This window comes from Bos grunniens, chromosome 3 (genome assembly GCF_055505025.1).
Source record: "Bos grunniens cultivar Pamir isolate PY7600 chromosome 3, Bosgru_T2T1.0, whole genome shotgun sequence".
NCBI classification, from domain to species: Eukaryota; Metazoa; Chordata; class Mammalia; order Artiodactyla; family Bovidae; genus Bos; species Bos grunniens.
The window spans coordinates 11,863,394-11,877,228 of record NC_141167.1 but is presented as its reverse complement, the minus strand read 5'-3'; the positions used below and the strand labels follow the sequence as shown (position 1 = coordinate 11,877,228).

At 58.2% G+C, this 13,835-nt stretch overlaps 1 protein-coding gene across 5 annotated transcripts in view; it reads left to right on the top strand.

The window, feature by feature from the left end:
- Positions 1-8,955, top strand: part of STK40 (serine/threonine kinase 40) — a 38,180-nt gene extending 29,225 nt beyond the window's left edge. For all 5 annotated transcript variants that reach the window (XM_086379769.1, XM_086379758.1, XM_086379780.1 and 2 more), the window contains 5 exons: positions 1,695-1,810; positions 4,341-4,485; positions 4,623-4,742; positions 5,200-5,284; positions 6,653-8,955. In XM_086379769.1, coding sequence (XP_086235895.1) covers positions 1,695-1,810; positions 4,341-4,485; positions 4,623-4,742; positions 5,200-5,284; positions 6,653-6,874 — 688 coding nt within the window. In that variant the 3' untranslated portion in view covers positions 6,875-8,955. The remainder of the gene's footprint in view (positions 1-1,694; positions 1,811-4,340; positions 4,486-4,622; positions 4,743-5,199; positions 5,285-6,652) is intronic.
- The last annotated feature ends 4,880 nt before the right edge of the window (positions 8,956-13,835 follow it).

The following is a 13,835-nucleotide window of genomic DNA, read 5'->3' as shown; positions in this document are numbered from 1 at the left end:
CGCTTTCCCTGGGATCTTCTTCTTCTTAAATCCCAACACAGCCCTGGGAGTTAGGTGCTGATATTTTCCGTTTTACAGATGAGAAAATTTGAGGTTTAGCAAGAAATTAAATAACACGCCCAAGATCACCCAGCCAGGCAGGGGCAGAGCCAAGACTGGAACCCAGGGATCTGACTCCCAAGCCCACCAGGCTATCCCCCGAGTTGTCCTCCTCCCAGTGTCTTGGGCCTCCGGCTGCCGCGGCCAGCTCTGACCATGGAGAAAAGGCAGGGTGTATGCTCTGTGGGGCCCTTGTGGATGAGAGGCCTTAGCAGTCCCGTATTCAGGACAGTGACGAGGGTGGGTCCAAGCGGGAGCAGTTCCACTTCTTGACGTGACCTATACCCGAGACCCTTCACCACCCACCGTCTCGGGCTCTTGCCACCCTGGGGGCCACCAGGCTGGTTTCTGTGGCATGTGCCAGGGCAGGCCTGTATGGAGAGCGAGAGTCAGCATTTCCATTTGGAACACCGGGGACAGAGCGGCCTTTGTTCTTGCACCAAGCCCTTGCCAGCAGAACTCCCCGAGAAAGCTGGAGGGCTCTGGGAGCCTCACGCACGAGGCCCGGTGCAGCTTCCCTTCCCACCGTCCTCCCAGGCGTCCCTGACCAGCCTGCTGACGCGGGAGCCAGCACGCGGCCTTGCTTGCCTGGGGGTAGAGAGGCCCCTGCCTCCCCACACCACCACCCCACATCCCCAGGGGTGGCAGACTGCATCCCCTCTGGGCCGCTGACTTTTGTTCTCGTTGTGACTTCCTAGAAAGGATCAGAGCCCAAAGCTCTTCTCACCACAACTCTCAGATGGGGGTCTCTGGTTTTCTAGTCAGTGCAGAGTCTCCAGTACCAGACAAGGGGTGAGTTAGCTTGGATGGAACGGAAGGGAAAGTCAGGGGCTGGGCACCATCCAGGGACCCCGTGGGCACCTGACCAGTATCACTCAGGGTGCAGACTCTGGGGGTCAGACAGACCTGGGTTGGATCCTGCTCCTCTGCTCACTAGCTGTGTGACCCTGGACAAGTCCCTCCGCTTCTCTGGGTGTCCTAACTGCATCCTCTGTGGAGTGGGCAGTGAGAAAGTCTCCATCATAGGCTGTTGTGAGGCGTGAATGCAAACAGCCCCTGCTGGGCACATAAGCCCAGATAAGGGTCTGCTCTCAGTACGCATTAGTGTTTAGCACGGTCAGTGATAATGTGATAGTACTTAATCCTAAGAGTGATGACTGAAGGAATCAGCCCCCGGGGGACACAGTGGTCCTCAGGGAGGCCTCCAGGACTCTGCCGGACTTCCTCATGGGTGAATGAGGGAGCTGAACTACACCTCCAGTCCCTCCCAACCTAGATACTATGTGGGGTGGTTTGAAGAAATCTCCGCAATTGTTCCAGACCCTAAGCTGTAGCCCCAGGACTCGGGAGCACCCTGAAGCTTCCCTGGGCAGAGTGACTTGGGTCCCTACGGGGACAGCTCACCAGATGTCAACCCCGGTGACTGGCCTGTGTCCACACCCCCAGTGGCACTCCCCACGCAGCCCCGGGGAAGACAAGGCAGGCCAGGGGAACAGAAGAGGACGCGGGTGTGGTTCCTCTGCCCTGGGACAAGGTGGGGGGCAGCCGGGGGTACAGACACCGAGGTTTGTTCACTCTCTGCCCACCCCCCCCAGGACGCATCGGATAACCATCACCAACTTCTGCCTCGGGAAGCATCTCGTGAGCGAGGGGGACCTCTTGAAGGACCAGCGGGGGAGCCCTGCCTACATCAGTCCAGACGTGCTCAGCGGTATGTGCGCGGCACCAGCAGCAGCCCCCGGGCGCCTTACGCAGCCAGACTGTATCTGTGCCCCGGGCAAGGTGCTGGGGCTCCAGTGGTGGCCCAAACCAGTACTGCCCATCCAGGTCCAAAACATGGGGTCTCATGGAGGAAGATGGCAGTCAGCACACTAATTACTCTGAGATTAGTGCTTGGAAGGACAGAAACGTGATTTCTGTGAGTGTGAGGAATAGGCACGCGAAGGCCTTGAGCTGTATCTTGAGAATAATAGGAGCCCACTGGGGAGGGGGTGTGCCTGGGCAGGGGCAGCACCACATATGTGAGGAGTCCCCCGAGACCCCCGAGGTTCCTCTCAGAAAGTTCAAGGGGAGACGCGTGGGGGCCCAGCCACGCCAGGCTCGGCAGAGGCCCTGTTGAGAAACGTCATCCTTGATTTCAAGTCCAAGAGGATGCCTTTGAACAGGTCTTCACAGAGGTTACTGTGATGAGACTTGCATCTCAAAGATACCACTCCCTTTGTCTATTTGTTCATCCGTTTATTCTGCTGGTATTTACTGAGGGCCTGCCATGTACAAGGCTCTGTTCTAGACACTTCGGATACAGCAGTGAACAGACAGACAAACACCCTGCCTCCACGGCTGAGACAGGTAGCAGCGCCCAGAACAAGTCACTTACGTAGCTACCACCTTCTGATCGTACCACTGGTGCCGGAGGCTGGACTGAGCCATGCGACAGGCATCATCTGTCTAAAACCACACAGCTACCCCACGAGGTAGAATTTTTACAGATGAGAAAATTGAGGCTCGGAGAGACCAGACCTCTTGTTCAGTCACAGCTAATAGTTCACCAGAAAACTGAGGCACCCCGCTCCGCCAGGGCTGCCTCTGCCCAAACCCACGCTCCTGTTTCCCCATAGGCCCCTTTCCTTTCTCGCTTATCCTTTGCCAAACTGAGGTTGCTCTGTCCTGATCGCTCCAGCGGCCCACCCCCGCTGCCATCCCTCCATTGTGACGGTTCCAGGGTTATCTCCAGGGCCTGTTGTCCCCAGCACTCACACGTGCCTCCCTCCTCACACTTGTCACCTGTCTTCCCGGGGAATAGGCTGCTCTCACTTGCCACAACCATCTGCAGTCTCCTTGGAGGCCTCCTCCCAGCTGAGGGCTCTGCTGGAGCCCCAGGCCTCTCACAGGACATGGCAGAGGGCAGTGGTGCCACCTCCTGGGCCTGGAGATCGGGGTGGAGTCACAGTGGCCTCTGCGAGAAGGATCTGGGTGCCAGGGGTGTATCCCAGCTCCCTGAGCACCCCTGCCCCACAGCCCAGCCTGGATACACCCTGCACGGCATCCGGAAGGCCTCCCTGTAGGTGCAGAGCCAGGAGGAAGACCCAGGCCCCTTCCTTGGCCCATAGCTGTGAGGTGGGGTCTGTGACTGGGTGGAGGGGACGGGCTGCCTCTGGTGGAGTCTCCTCAGCAGCCAGGCCGGTGGTCTCCGTGTGCAGTCACTCCCACCTGCTGCCCGAGGCCTCTCTCTGGCTCCTCCAGACAGATGCCAGTCTTAGAGAATGAAACAAAGGAGCTCCCCTGCCTCAGAGAGAGACCTGGACCGGAAGACCCGAGCCCAGGCTCTGAGACTGGCCTTGTTAATTACGCAGCTGTGTGCCTTGACCCTCAGCCCCGTCTCCGAGCTTCAGTCTCCTCCTGGGTTAAAAGCTGAAAGCAGTCCCGCCTCCCACCGTTGTTAAGAGGACGAAGTGGGGTGACTCAAGTGGGTTCTGATCTCAAGCCTGCCTTTCATTGATTCTGTGTGCTAATAAGCACAGACCTCGGCACCAGGCATGACAGACAGACATGGCCTTGCCCCTGCATTCATGGCCTGGTTAATACCTGTGTGATCTTGGGAATGGTACTGACCTCTCTGGGCCTCTGTTTTCTCATCTCTGGAATCAGGATGATAATAGCCCCTACTTCCTTAGGTTCCCGTGGGATTAAATAAGCCCTTAACCTAGTGTGTGGCTTAATGAACCATAGCCAGCATTGTCATTATCAAAACAAAAGCTTGAAGTTCAGTGTTCCCTCAGAAGTCAGAGCTCAGGGAGAAATCGCCTGATGGTTAGAGCTCCCAGGAGAGCTCATCTGCTGACGGGGCTGGACCAGCGCCTGGGAGCCCAGGCAGAGCGGGGCAGAGCTGGTGCTGTGGGGAGGCGGCATGAGGCCTGCCCCAGGGGTGGGCTGCACAAGGCCAGGTGAGACCCCTTCTCCTCATGGAGCATGTGAGATGGGGCATCCCCCTGTGGAGCCGGGTCTCCAGAGCACAAGCAGGAACCAGCCCGAAGAGTAAAGGAGGAAGGTGCCCTGCTGAAGCTCAGGACGGGGCCAGTGTGCTTGCTCTGGGAGGAAGCACAGGAGGGTGACCAGAAGTGAGGGTGCCCGGGTGGAGGGGGGTCCCCCGGGTAGGACTCCCGGGACTGCCAGGGAAGGGCGTGCAGGGCCGTTCTTCCCCAGCCCTGGGCTGAGCACACGTGTGTCTGTGCGCCCTGCAGGCCGGCCGTACCGGGGCAAGCCCAGCGACATGTGGGCCCTGGGCGTGGTACTGTTCACCATGCTCTATGGCCAGTTCCCCTTCTACGACAGCATCCCGCAGGAGCTCTTCCGCAAGATCAAGGCCGCCGAGTACACCATCCCCGAGTGAGTCCCCGCTCCCTGGGCGCCGGCCCGTCAGGCTCGAGGGGCAGAAACAGCACGGGGAGGCTTGGCGTCCTGGGCCGAGACCTGGCACCAGCCCACCCCGCCTGAGTGCCCGCTGCCCCTCTCTCCTGCATCAGGGACGGACGGGTTTCTGAGAACACGGTGTGTCTCATCCGGAAACTGCTCGTCCTCGACCCCCAGCAGCGCCTGGCCGCCGCCGACGTCCTGGAGGCCCTCAGTTCCATCATCGCGTCGTGGTACGTGGGCCGGGCCAGAGCTGGGTCCTGCCCACCCGTGGGCACTGCCCTGCCTCCCCAGAGAGGTCGCCTGAGGTTGGGCCTGTCTCTCCACCAGGCAGAGTCAGGTCTCCAGATGGTCCTGATGGGCAGGGTGGGAGGACACAGGCAAAACTCAGGGTTGAGCATCTCCTGCGTGCCAGTCGATGCCAGCTCTAGGATGGGCCTTATCTCCCTGAGTTCTCACCACAGCCTGCAAGATAGAAGTTGCCCCCACTTACTGGGCGAGAAAGCTGAGGCTCGGAGAAGCAGAGGCAGTGGCATCAGGAAGGGGCTGTGGGTGCTCAGCCCAGGTCTGCTGACTCCAGCCAAGTCTCAGAGCAGTGGGGACTGGCCCTGCTGGGCTCCTGGCAGCCAGGCCGCGGCAAGAAGGGCCAGGCTGCCTGGAGCCAGCCTCGCTCATCTGCCTCCCTTGCAGGCAGTCCCTGTCTTCTCTGAGCGGGCCTCTGCAGGTGGTTCCTGACATCGACGACCAAATGAGCAACGCAGACAGCTCCCAGGAGGTGAGTTGGGGACGGCAGCTAGGCCGTGTGGCCGAATCCTGAGGCACCAGCCCTCCAGGCAGGGCAGGTTGGGCAGGGTGGAGGTGGCAGCTCCTGGCAGGGCGCCGGGCCTCCTTGGCCTCTCCCCAGCCCTTGGAGCGGGAACAGGAGCCTCAAGTTCCTCGGCCTGAGCCGCCCGGGGCCTGCCTCGTGTCTGGCTCAGTTGGCAGTTCCATGGCCTGAGAGAGGGGCTCAGTTGGCAGGCAGGCCTCACAGTGGCCCAGCCTGGCCCTCCCTCGGCTTCCTCTTCCTGCCAGGCCCTGGCTCTGCCACACGCTGGCCGCCTATACGGCCGCGCTTGTCTACCCCTCTGACTCACAGGGTTCTCTCTCGCCCTTCCTGCTTTTCGTTTTTCAGATGATTCATTTTCTCCCGGTTTTCTCTCCTCCCGTCCCTTGCACTGGAGAAAGTGCTGAGCCGGGGGCAGGGGCCAGGCCCAGGGTGCCCGGCAGCAGCCGGCGGGTGATCTTAGGGTGCCCCCTGGAGGGCAGGGCTTGCTGAGCCCTGGGAGGGAAGCTGTAAGGACCCTCCCTCTCCGGGCCACCCCAGGTCCCACAGCAAGCACTGGACAGGGGGGACCAGGTGGAGCCAGCCCAGGACCACAGCAGAGCCCCCCGTCCTCGAAGAATTTCAGAACCCTGCCCCCGGCTCCCACCAGCTCACAGGGCTGTTTAGCAGCTAAAAATAATCACCTCCAGCAAGCAGTGAGGGCCCCCAGTACATCTCATTCAATCCTCACTGCAGGCCTGTGCAGCCTGTGTTCTTATTTCACTAAAGAGGAAACAGGTTCAGAGAGGGAAAGTAACCTCCCCGAAGCCACAGGGCTCAGAATCAGCCACAGCCTGATTCCACAGCCCTGCTCTCCCCCGCCCCCGTCCTGCAATGGAACCTCCCACTTCAGTTTGTGACTGTGCGTGGCCTTCTCCAGGGACCTCAGCCTGGGGCAGGACAGGGAAACAGGTGCCCATGCACTGAGCACCCCAGCCCCAGGCCACTCTCTTAACACTTGACCTGCACTGGTCCCTGGGGACCTCGGGCAGGGGAGCGTACTGCCCTATTGCACAGGGTGGGCACCAAGTCTTCTGAGGGAACGTGACCTCTCCCACGGTCAACGGGTTAGGGGAGGTCACAGGTCTGAGGGGCCAGCATGGCGAGGTCCAGGTTGGCTGGGGAGCTTCAGGGACCCCCCTGTTCTCGGCCACTACTAGATCGGGCCCAGGGGATGGTGCCTGGGGAAGGAGCCTCTTGAGGCGGGCCAGCTGACGCACCCCCTGCTCTTCTCTCTTACACGTTCGCCTGTCGCTCGACCTGCCTGTCTCTGCTGTGAAGGCGAAGGTGACAGAGGAGTGCTCTCAGTACGAGTTTGAGAACTACATGCGGCAGCAGCTGCTGCTGGCCGAGGAGAAGAGCTCCGTGCACGAGGCCCGCAGCTGGGTGCCCAAGCGGCAGTCGGGGGCAGGGGTGCCGCCCGTGCGCCGGCTGGGCCACGATGCACAGCCTGTGAACCCCCTGGACGCAGCCATTCTGGCCCAGCGCTACCTGCGGAAATAGCAGCCTTGGGCAGGGGCACCGGCGCCCACCCACCACCTCGTCCTGGCCCCCAGCCAGCAGCCCCGCCGCAGTGCTGAACTCTCCCGGGCTGCGCCAGGGACAGCCCAGGTCACACGTGGGGTCAGCAGAGGTACCGCGAAGCTACCTTTTGGAATGATTGCTTGATTGTTTGGTTTTTTTTAATCTGAGAAGCCTAGATAACTAATCTGCTTTTAATCGTAACGTTTTAATCTACCTCTGTCTCTTTAACCATGCTGTCTCTGGACTGAGTGAGGAGGAGGAGGGAGCCCGCCCACCACCGACCCCCACCCCACGCCGACCCCCAGGGGGCAGCTGCCCCGAAACAGTCCACATAAGCTGAAAGTGCAGCTCGTTGCTGGCTCCCCACAGGAATGCCACTCCCCACTGCCCTCCCAGGCCCCTCACAGTTGTTTTCATCCCTCCCCTTCTGACCCCAGGCCCCTCAGTCCAAGCTTTGGAAAACTCTCACCTCATCTTAAGCGGAATCAAATATATTTATTTTTGTACTGAAACCAGCTTCTCTGCCATCTCTAGGTGGTTCGGCCCGTGGCCACTCGCTGCCCCCAGCCTGGCTGGACAGCAGGGGAGCCCACAGCCCCCAGTGGGCCCCTTCCTCAGCCCCGGGCTCAGAAGCCCCTTCTTGCCGGCCCCCTCCATCTCCAGCGCACCAGTCCCTCCTTGTCTCCGGTGATGAGGAAGCCTTCTAGACTGGCTTCTCTTTCTCCCAGCTCAGCTTCTCTGAGGTGCTGTACACCTGCATTAGCCCTGGTTTCCTCCTCCACCCCTCACTGTGGTACCGAGGTGACGCTGACCCGGATGGGAAGGGGTGCCCTCGGCCAGCTGTGAGCACGGCCGGCACCCCTCTGTGTTCAGAGAAGAGCAGGAGCATCTCCCCTGCTGCCCCTGCTTTGTAACAAAGGGTATCTCTCCCAGCAGACCACCAGGGTCGCCAGCGTCCTTCCTGGGGGGCTGCAGGGCTCCCAAGGGAGACCTGTAGGGACCGGGGGTCCCGCCTGGCTTGAGAACAGCTCCGCTGCCCTTTTGAGCCGAGATTTTGAAGTGGATGCCCGTCTTGCCAGAAAACCCTGTTCTCACCAGAATGCCCCCTCCCCGCTCTCCCGCACTGGACTTGGCCCTGCCCAGCGCCAAGCAGAGACCCTCCCCTGACCTGCCTGCCCCCCAGCCCCTCAGAGCAGCCGAGTGTCCCCCTCCAGGCCGCCTTGGGCCCTCGGCCCTGCCCTGCCTGCCCAGTGTGGGGACCGAGGCCTGCGTGACCTTGTTCCCCGGCGTGTGAGCTATGCCCTCCCCAAAAGCTGACTCACTGTGAGTGACTTGGGCAAGGTCCCAAAAAACAAACAAACAAACAAACAAAAAAAAAAACCTCCTTGTGCCTCAGTTTCCCCATCTGGAAAAAATGGGGCCACCTCTTGCCAGCAGTAGCAGGGCCGCCCACACCCCCTTCCTCTTCCCCCCCACCCCAGCACGTGGGCGCCTCGTGCCTCTGCCTCAGAGGGTCCAGGGAGCCCGCCTGAGCCCAGCACTCGACCCCCCTGAGCACCAGGCCGGCCCCCCTCAGCCATCCAGCTGCTGAGAGCCAGGGTCTGGGGTGGGGGTGGGGGTGGGATGCCCTCTTTTCTATATTTATTTCAAAAAAGAAGTCTCCTAAAGGAGTGGAATGCAGTCCGGCCCAGGGCTCCCAGCGCCCGTGACTGTCTTTCTGTGAGGGCCTCACCCGAGCCCCTTGTCCGGCAGCCCGCCCAGACCCTCCGGGCCCGCTCGCCTGGTGGTCCTTCTCCTTTTCAAAGCAATATGCTCCGGGTCCGCAAAAGCCTGTCAGACAGACTGGTCCCTTCCAAGGTCAGCCCACCCGTCTGATTAATTTCTGGGAAAGCAAACGAGAGGAGGCTGGGTCTGCCCTCACTGGGTGTCACACGCTGAGAGAAGTCCTACTGTAAAGAAACAAAAACGGAAAAAGTCACAAAAAAGTTTGTATAAAGTCATATTTTTGTACTACATGGGGACTCTTCCTGCATGTCAGCAATAAAACTTCCTGACCTGGAGCCAGCGTGGTCTGCATTGTCTCTCCCCTCGCCGCATCCCCGTCCCTCCCACCTAGCCAGGCAGAGCAGGATTCCTTCACTCTGGGCTCTGCCACCAGGTGCCCTGGATGGGTGCCCCACCCCCCCGACTCCACCCCAGCAGCCGTTGCTCTCTCGAAGCAGGGAGGGGGCCAGAACCACCCAACATTCTCCCAGCCCGCTTTGGTCCAGCTTCCTGCCAAGTCCCAAGGGGGACTCTCTGCCTGGCTTGGCTCAGCCCCGACCTGTGCAGGAAGGATGTGTCCCGGAGCAGCTGCCACCAGCAGAGCATTGATCCTCTCTCACCACCAACCCCCACAGCTGGGGTGGGGGAACCCTAGCCAGACAGACCGCCCATGTGCCCATCCAGGGCAGCTGGGGTAAGAAGGGCCAGGCCAGGCTTTTTCCTACACCACCCTCCCCTCCATAGGAAACCAGCGGTGGGGTGCAGAGGGGGGGGGGTCCTTCCTTCCTTCACCTAAATTTAGACTCTGCAAATTGAGCACTGAAGCTAGAGGTGAACTGGTCCTGTCCCCAGCATCCCCCATAGCACACAAGCAGACCCACTTGTGTGTTCAGGAACCCATACAGGCCCAGGTCACAAAAGGAACAGCGGTCCATGCCAGAGGAGCCCCTTCCCTGGCAGGTGTCCACACAGCAAGCAGGGGCGGCACCCCTCCAGGGTTCTCTGGGAAGGCCCTGATTCTCTGAAAGTTCTTCAGAGTGGGCCCCCAGGCCTCCACCTTGCCCTCCTCCCACAGCTACCCCAGCAGCCAAGCGGCCCCCATCTTCCTGGCCACTCCCGAGCCTACACAAATGTTCCCTTTTCCTGATCTGTCACGCTGTCCCAGGCCAGAAGCTGCCGGCACTCCCTGCCCACCCCGGCCACACTCAGCTCCACAAGCCACACCCCCAGGGCACTTATCTCCATCTCAGCCTCCCTCCTGCACCCCTGACCCGATCAGCCTCTGTTCTGAGCACAGGTATCACCTGGGCACCTACGTGTCAGGCTTACATTCAGCACCACCCAAGCAGCCGGACTCCTTGGCTCATTGAGTCCTCGGCACCTAGTACTGAGGGCCGCAGCTCTCACACCAGGACTGTTGTTTGTTGACTTAAACTTCTCAGATCCCCCTTTACCAGTATTTTGTGTGTGAGCCCTGAAAGCAAAGCCAGGAGGAAAGTACCAGAAAGGCAGGTGTGATCAACAGCCTCCTATGCACCTGAGGGGTCAACCAAGAACCGAGATGTCCCCACCCGTGTTAGTGACTGCCTGGTCCCCGGTGTCCTTGGGGAGAGCAGCTTCAGAGAAAAGCCAGCGGGGAGCTGTGCCTGGCCATGTCCACCGGGTCTTCCCTCACCCCTTCCCCTCTTTATTTCCCATCATTGTGCTTGTCACAGCCTGTTATTACAAGATATGTGTGGTTAGTGATGATATCTGTCCCCCCCCACTGAAATGTTGAGCTCCATGAGGGGTGGGAGGATTTCCATGTGTCCATGTTGGGGTGGGGAATTGGGGGCTGGTTATCACAATGATGGGGGTAGGGGGTGGGGGGGTGAGAGGGTGCTGCTGGCATTTAGGGGGCTGGGGCCAGGGACTCCAGACAACCCCAGAAGGCAGGCAGATTCTAATCCTGCTCAACACGAGTGAAAAAATGTGTTTATAATTACCAGAGCCAAGAATCTAACACCATTTTATACATAAACACAGAGGACTTGTGTATCCATAATATACACTAAATTTTCTGGGAAGGCAACTACTGTGTAAAGTGGAAGAAATGTGTACTTTTTGTTCAGAACTTTACCAAGAGTTCACCACCATTTCAGACACTGACACAGTATCTCAGGTCTGCACCTTCAGCTGACACCTTCCTGGCAATTAATCAGTTCACAAATACACAACATTACCCTTTATTTCTTTTATATATGTTACAGGACAAAAATTTATGTATATCTGTAAACTATATCATCTATATTAATTTAATTATATAATTTAATTATATATTAATTTTTATTTGATTATATATTGATTTTAATTAGAGGTGGGTATATTAGCCATAAATTTCATTTCCAGAGCACAAAAGAAGCAATCGAAAGTATCATGGGGACTTCCCCGGTGATCCAGTTGTTAAGAATCCACCTTCCAATGCAGGGGACGCTGGTTCGATTCCCGGTCGGGAAACTAAGATCCCCCATGCTGTGGTGCAACTGAGCCCACATGCCATGCAGCCCACGTGCTTGACTAGAGAGAAGCCCCCTACACTGCAACAATGGATCCCACGTGCTACAACTAAGGCCTGATGCAGCCAAAATAATAAAAAAGAAAATATCAAGAAAAGGCGGCTTTGGGTGTGACAGATGTGGAGAACCACGGCCTAGGACTGCCCTGTGGAAGACTGGTAGGGAACACGGACCTGAAGCTCAAATCCAGGCCCTGTTAATTTCCATTCCTGTGACTGCACACAGGACACTTGACCTCTCTGAGCCTCACTTTCCTTCTCTGTAAAATGGGAGTCACATATGTATACTTACGGCTGATTCACTTTGCTATTAGTTTCACAGCAAGAAACTAACACAATACTGTAAAGTAACTATACTCCAATAAAAACGAATTTTAAAAATGGAGGTCACACTACAAACCACAGGGTTAGTGAGAGGATTTGAAGGGTTGAGACAATCACAGTGCTTAGCAGGGCGCCAGATACCTAAAAGACACTCAACATCCCTAACCGTGATGACTCACATCCCAGACCCGCACAGTCCCTCTTCCCAGCAGCTGTCCCAGGTGCTGAGGAGGCATTCAGAGGGCTAGACAGGTCTTAGGAGGCCTTAAGTGAGTCCCCTTCTTCCCTCCACCCGAGAGCTAGGCAGCCCTTGAAGCCCCAGTGGGGTGAGGCCCTGGTGTCAGGAGCAGAGCAGCCAGGCTTGTCCCTACCTGGGCCCCTGGGGAAGGGGGCAGAGTCAGGCTTTGCCTTGGGCCCTGAATATGCCAGGCTTCCCAAGGGCCCTCCCAGAGGCTCTGAACCTCTCAGCCTTCTGACCACCCCTTCAGTTCAGTTGCTCAGTCGTGTCCAACTCTTTGTGACCCCATGAGCTGCAACACACCAGGCCTCGCTGTCCAATACCAACTCCTGGAGCTTGCTCCAGCTCATGTCCATCGAGTCAGTGATGCCATCCAACCATCTCATCTTCTCTCGTCCCCTTCTCCCACTTTCAATCTTTCCCAGCATCAGGGTCTTTTCAAAGGAGTCAGTTCTTCACATCAGGTGGCCAAAGTACTGGAGCTTCAGCTTCAGAATCAGTCCTTCCAATGAATATTCAGGACTGATTTCCTTCAGGATGGACTGGTTGGATCTCCTTGCAGTCCAAGGGGCTCTCAAGAGTCTTCTCCAACACCACAGTTCAAAAGCATCAGTTCTTCAGCGCTCAGCTTTGTTTATAGTCCAACTCTAACATCCATGCATGACTACTAGAAAAACCATAACTTTGAATAGACGGATTTTTGTTGGCAAAGTAGTGACCACCCCTTAATACCTGTCTTTCCTGTGCTTCATCTTAGGAACACTCTGTGCCTCCCAAGGTGACAAATGTTTAGTCTCACAGGCAGACAGGACAGAAAGGCAGCTATCAAGCAGGCAGGTGGGCAGGCAGCAGGTCAGCCATAGGCTGACAGACAGGGAGGAAATCAGCAGGTGCAGAAGTGGGATGCAAGCCAGGCAGGCAGGTGATAGATATGCAGAGATCCTAGCCAGCATGACCGGAAAGCAGGTGCCTGGGCAGACCTACAGACAGGTTGGCGGGTGGGCAGAGGCAGGCGGAAAAGCAGATAGGCAGGGGGCCAGGAGGGCAGGGGGATGGTGTCAGGGGACCACATGGGCCAAAGGCTTCAGGCACCTCTCCCAGGGCCTTGAGGGGCAGCCCCCAGCTTCTCTGAACCCTCCGGGCAAGCCTGCCACTTCTCCCACCTGGCCTGGCTTGGCCACATGCCGCCCCCCGACCCCCTGGAGAAGGCAGCCCTCTGGGTACCTCTCATTGAGGGACCAGCCACCATCTCAACTCCCGCCCACTCTGCTCCAACATGGCCACCTGCTTCGCCAGGGCTGAGTCACACCTGACCCACTCACACAAGTCACACACCAACCCAAACACAGACACACCTTCGTCTGTAGGTAGCGATACCCAGAGATCTCCATAGCACAGATGCGAGTCAACAGCTTAATACAAACATATCCAACATCTCACAGCCCCCACTCAGGCATGCACACAGACCCACATGGAGCACAGGTGTGTGCCATACAAACCGACGCACACTCGGGTTTGGCCGTACCCGCACACCCGCCACACACCGATACTCCCACGGACAGCAGGCATTGAAATGTCAGTGCAACCTTGGGTTCTGGCCTCACATTTGCCCTCGCAGCCCAGTTTAACACGGTTGATCCCACCCTCAGGGTCTTCCTCCCCTCTCACGGACTGCCATCTCCTGCAGGAGACCTGAAATGCAGCATCCAGAGCTCTCTCCTCTCCTGTCCCCTGGGCGACCTCAGCCACTCCCAGAGTGTTCAATCCATCCTGTGTATTGAGGACTCTCAAACACACACCCAGGCCGACCAGACTCCTCCGGGCCGCGCCTGTGTGTCTGATGGCTCCACCCAGATACTTATGGACCTCTCAAATCAACCACCTGAAATGGAACTTGAATTCCCTACATCATGCTCCCCAGCCTGAGCTTTCCTCAGGTGCTCGGGCCCAATCCAAGCAGCAGTCCTCCATTCCTGCTTCCCGCAGTGCAGAGAGCCTGCCACCACTCCCATCAGCGTCTGAGCCTGGCTCACCTCCACCAGCGCCCCTGGTCCCAGCCC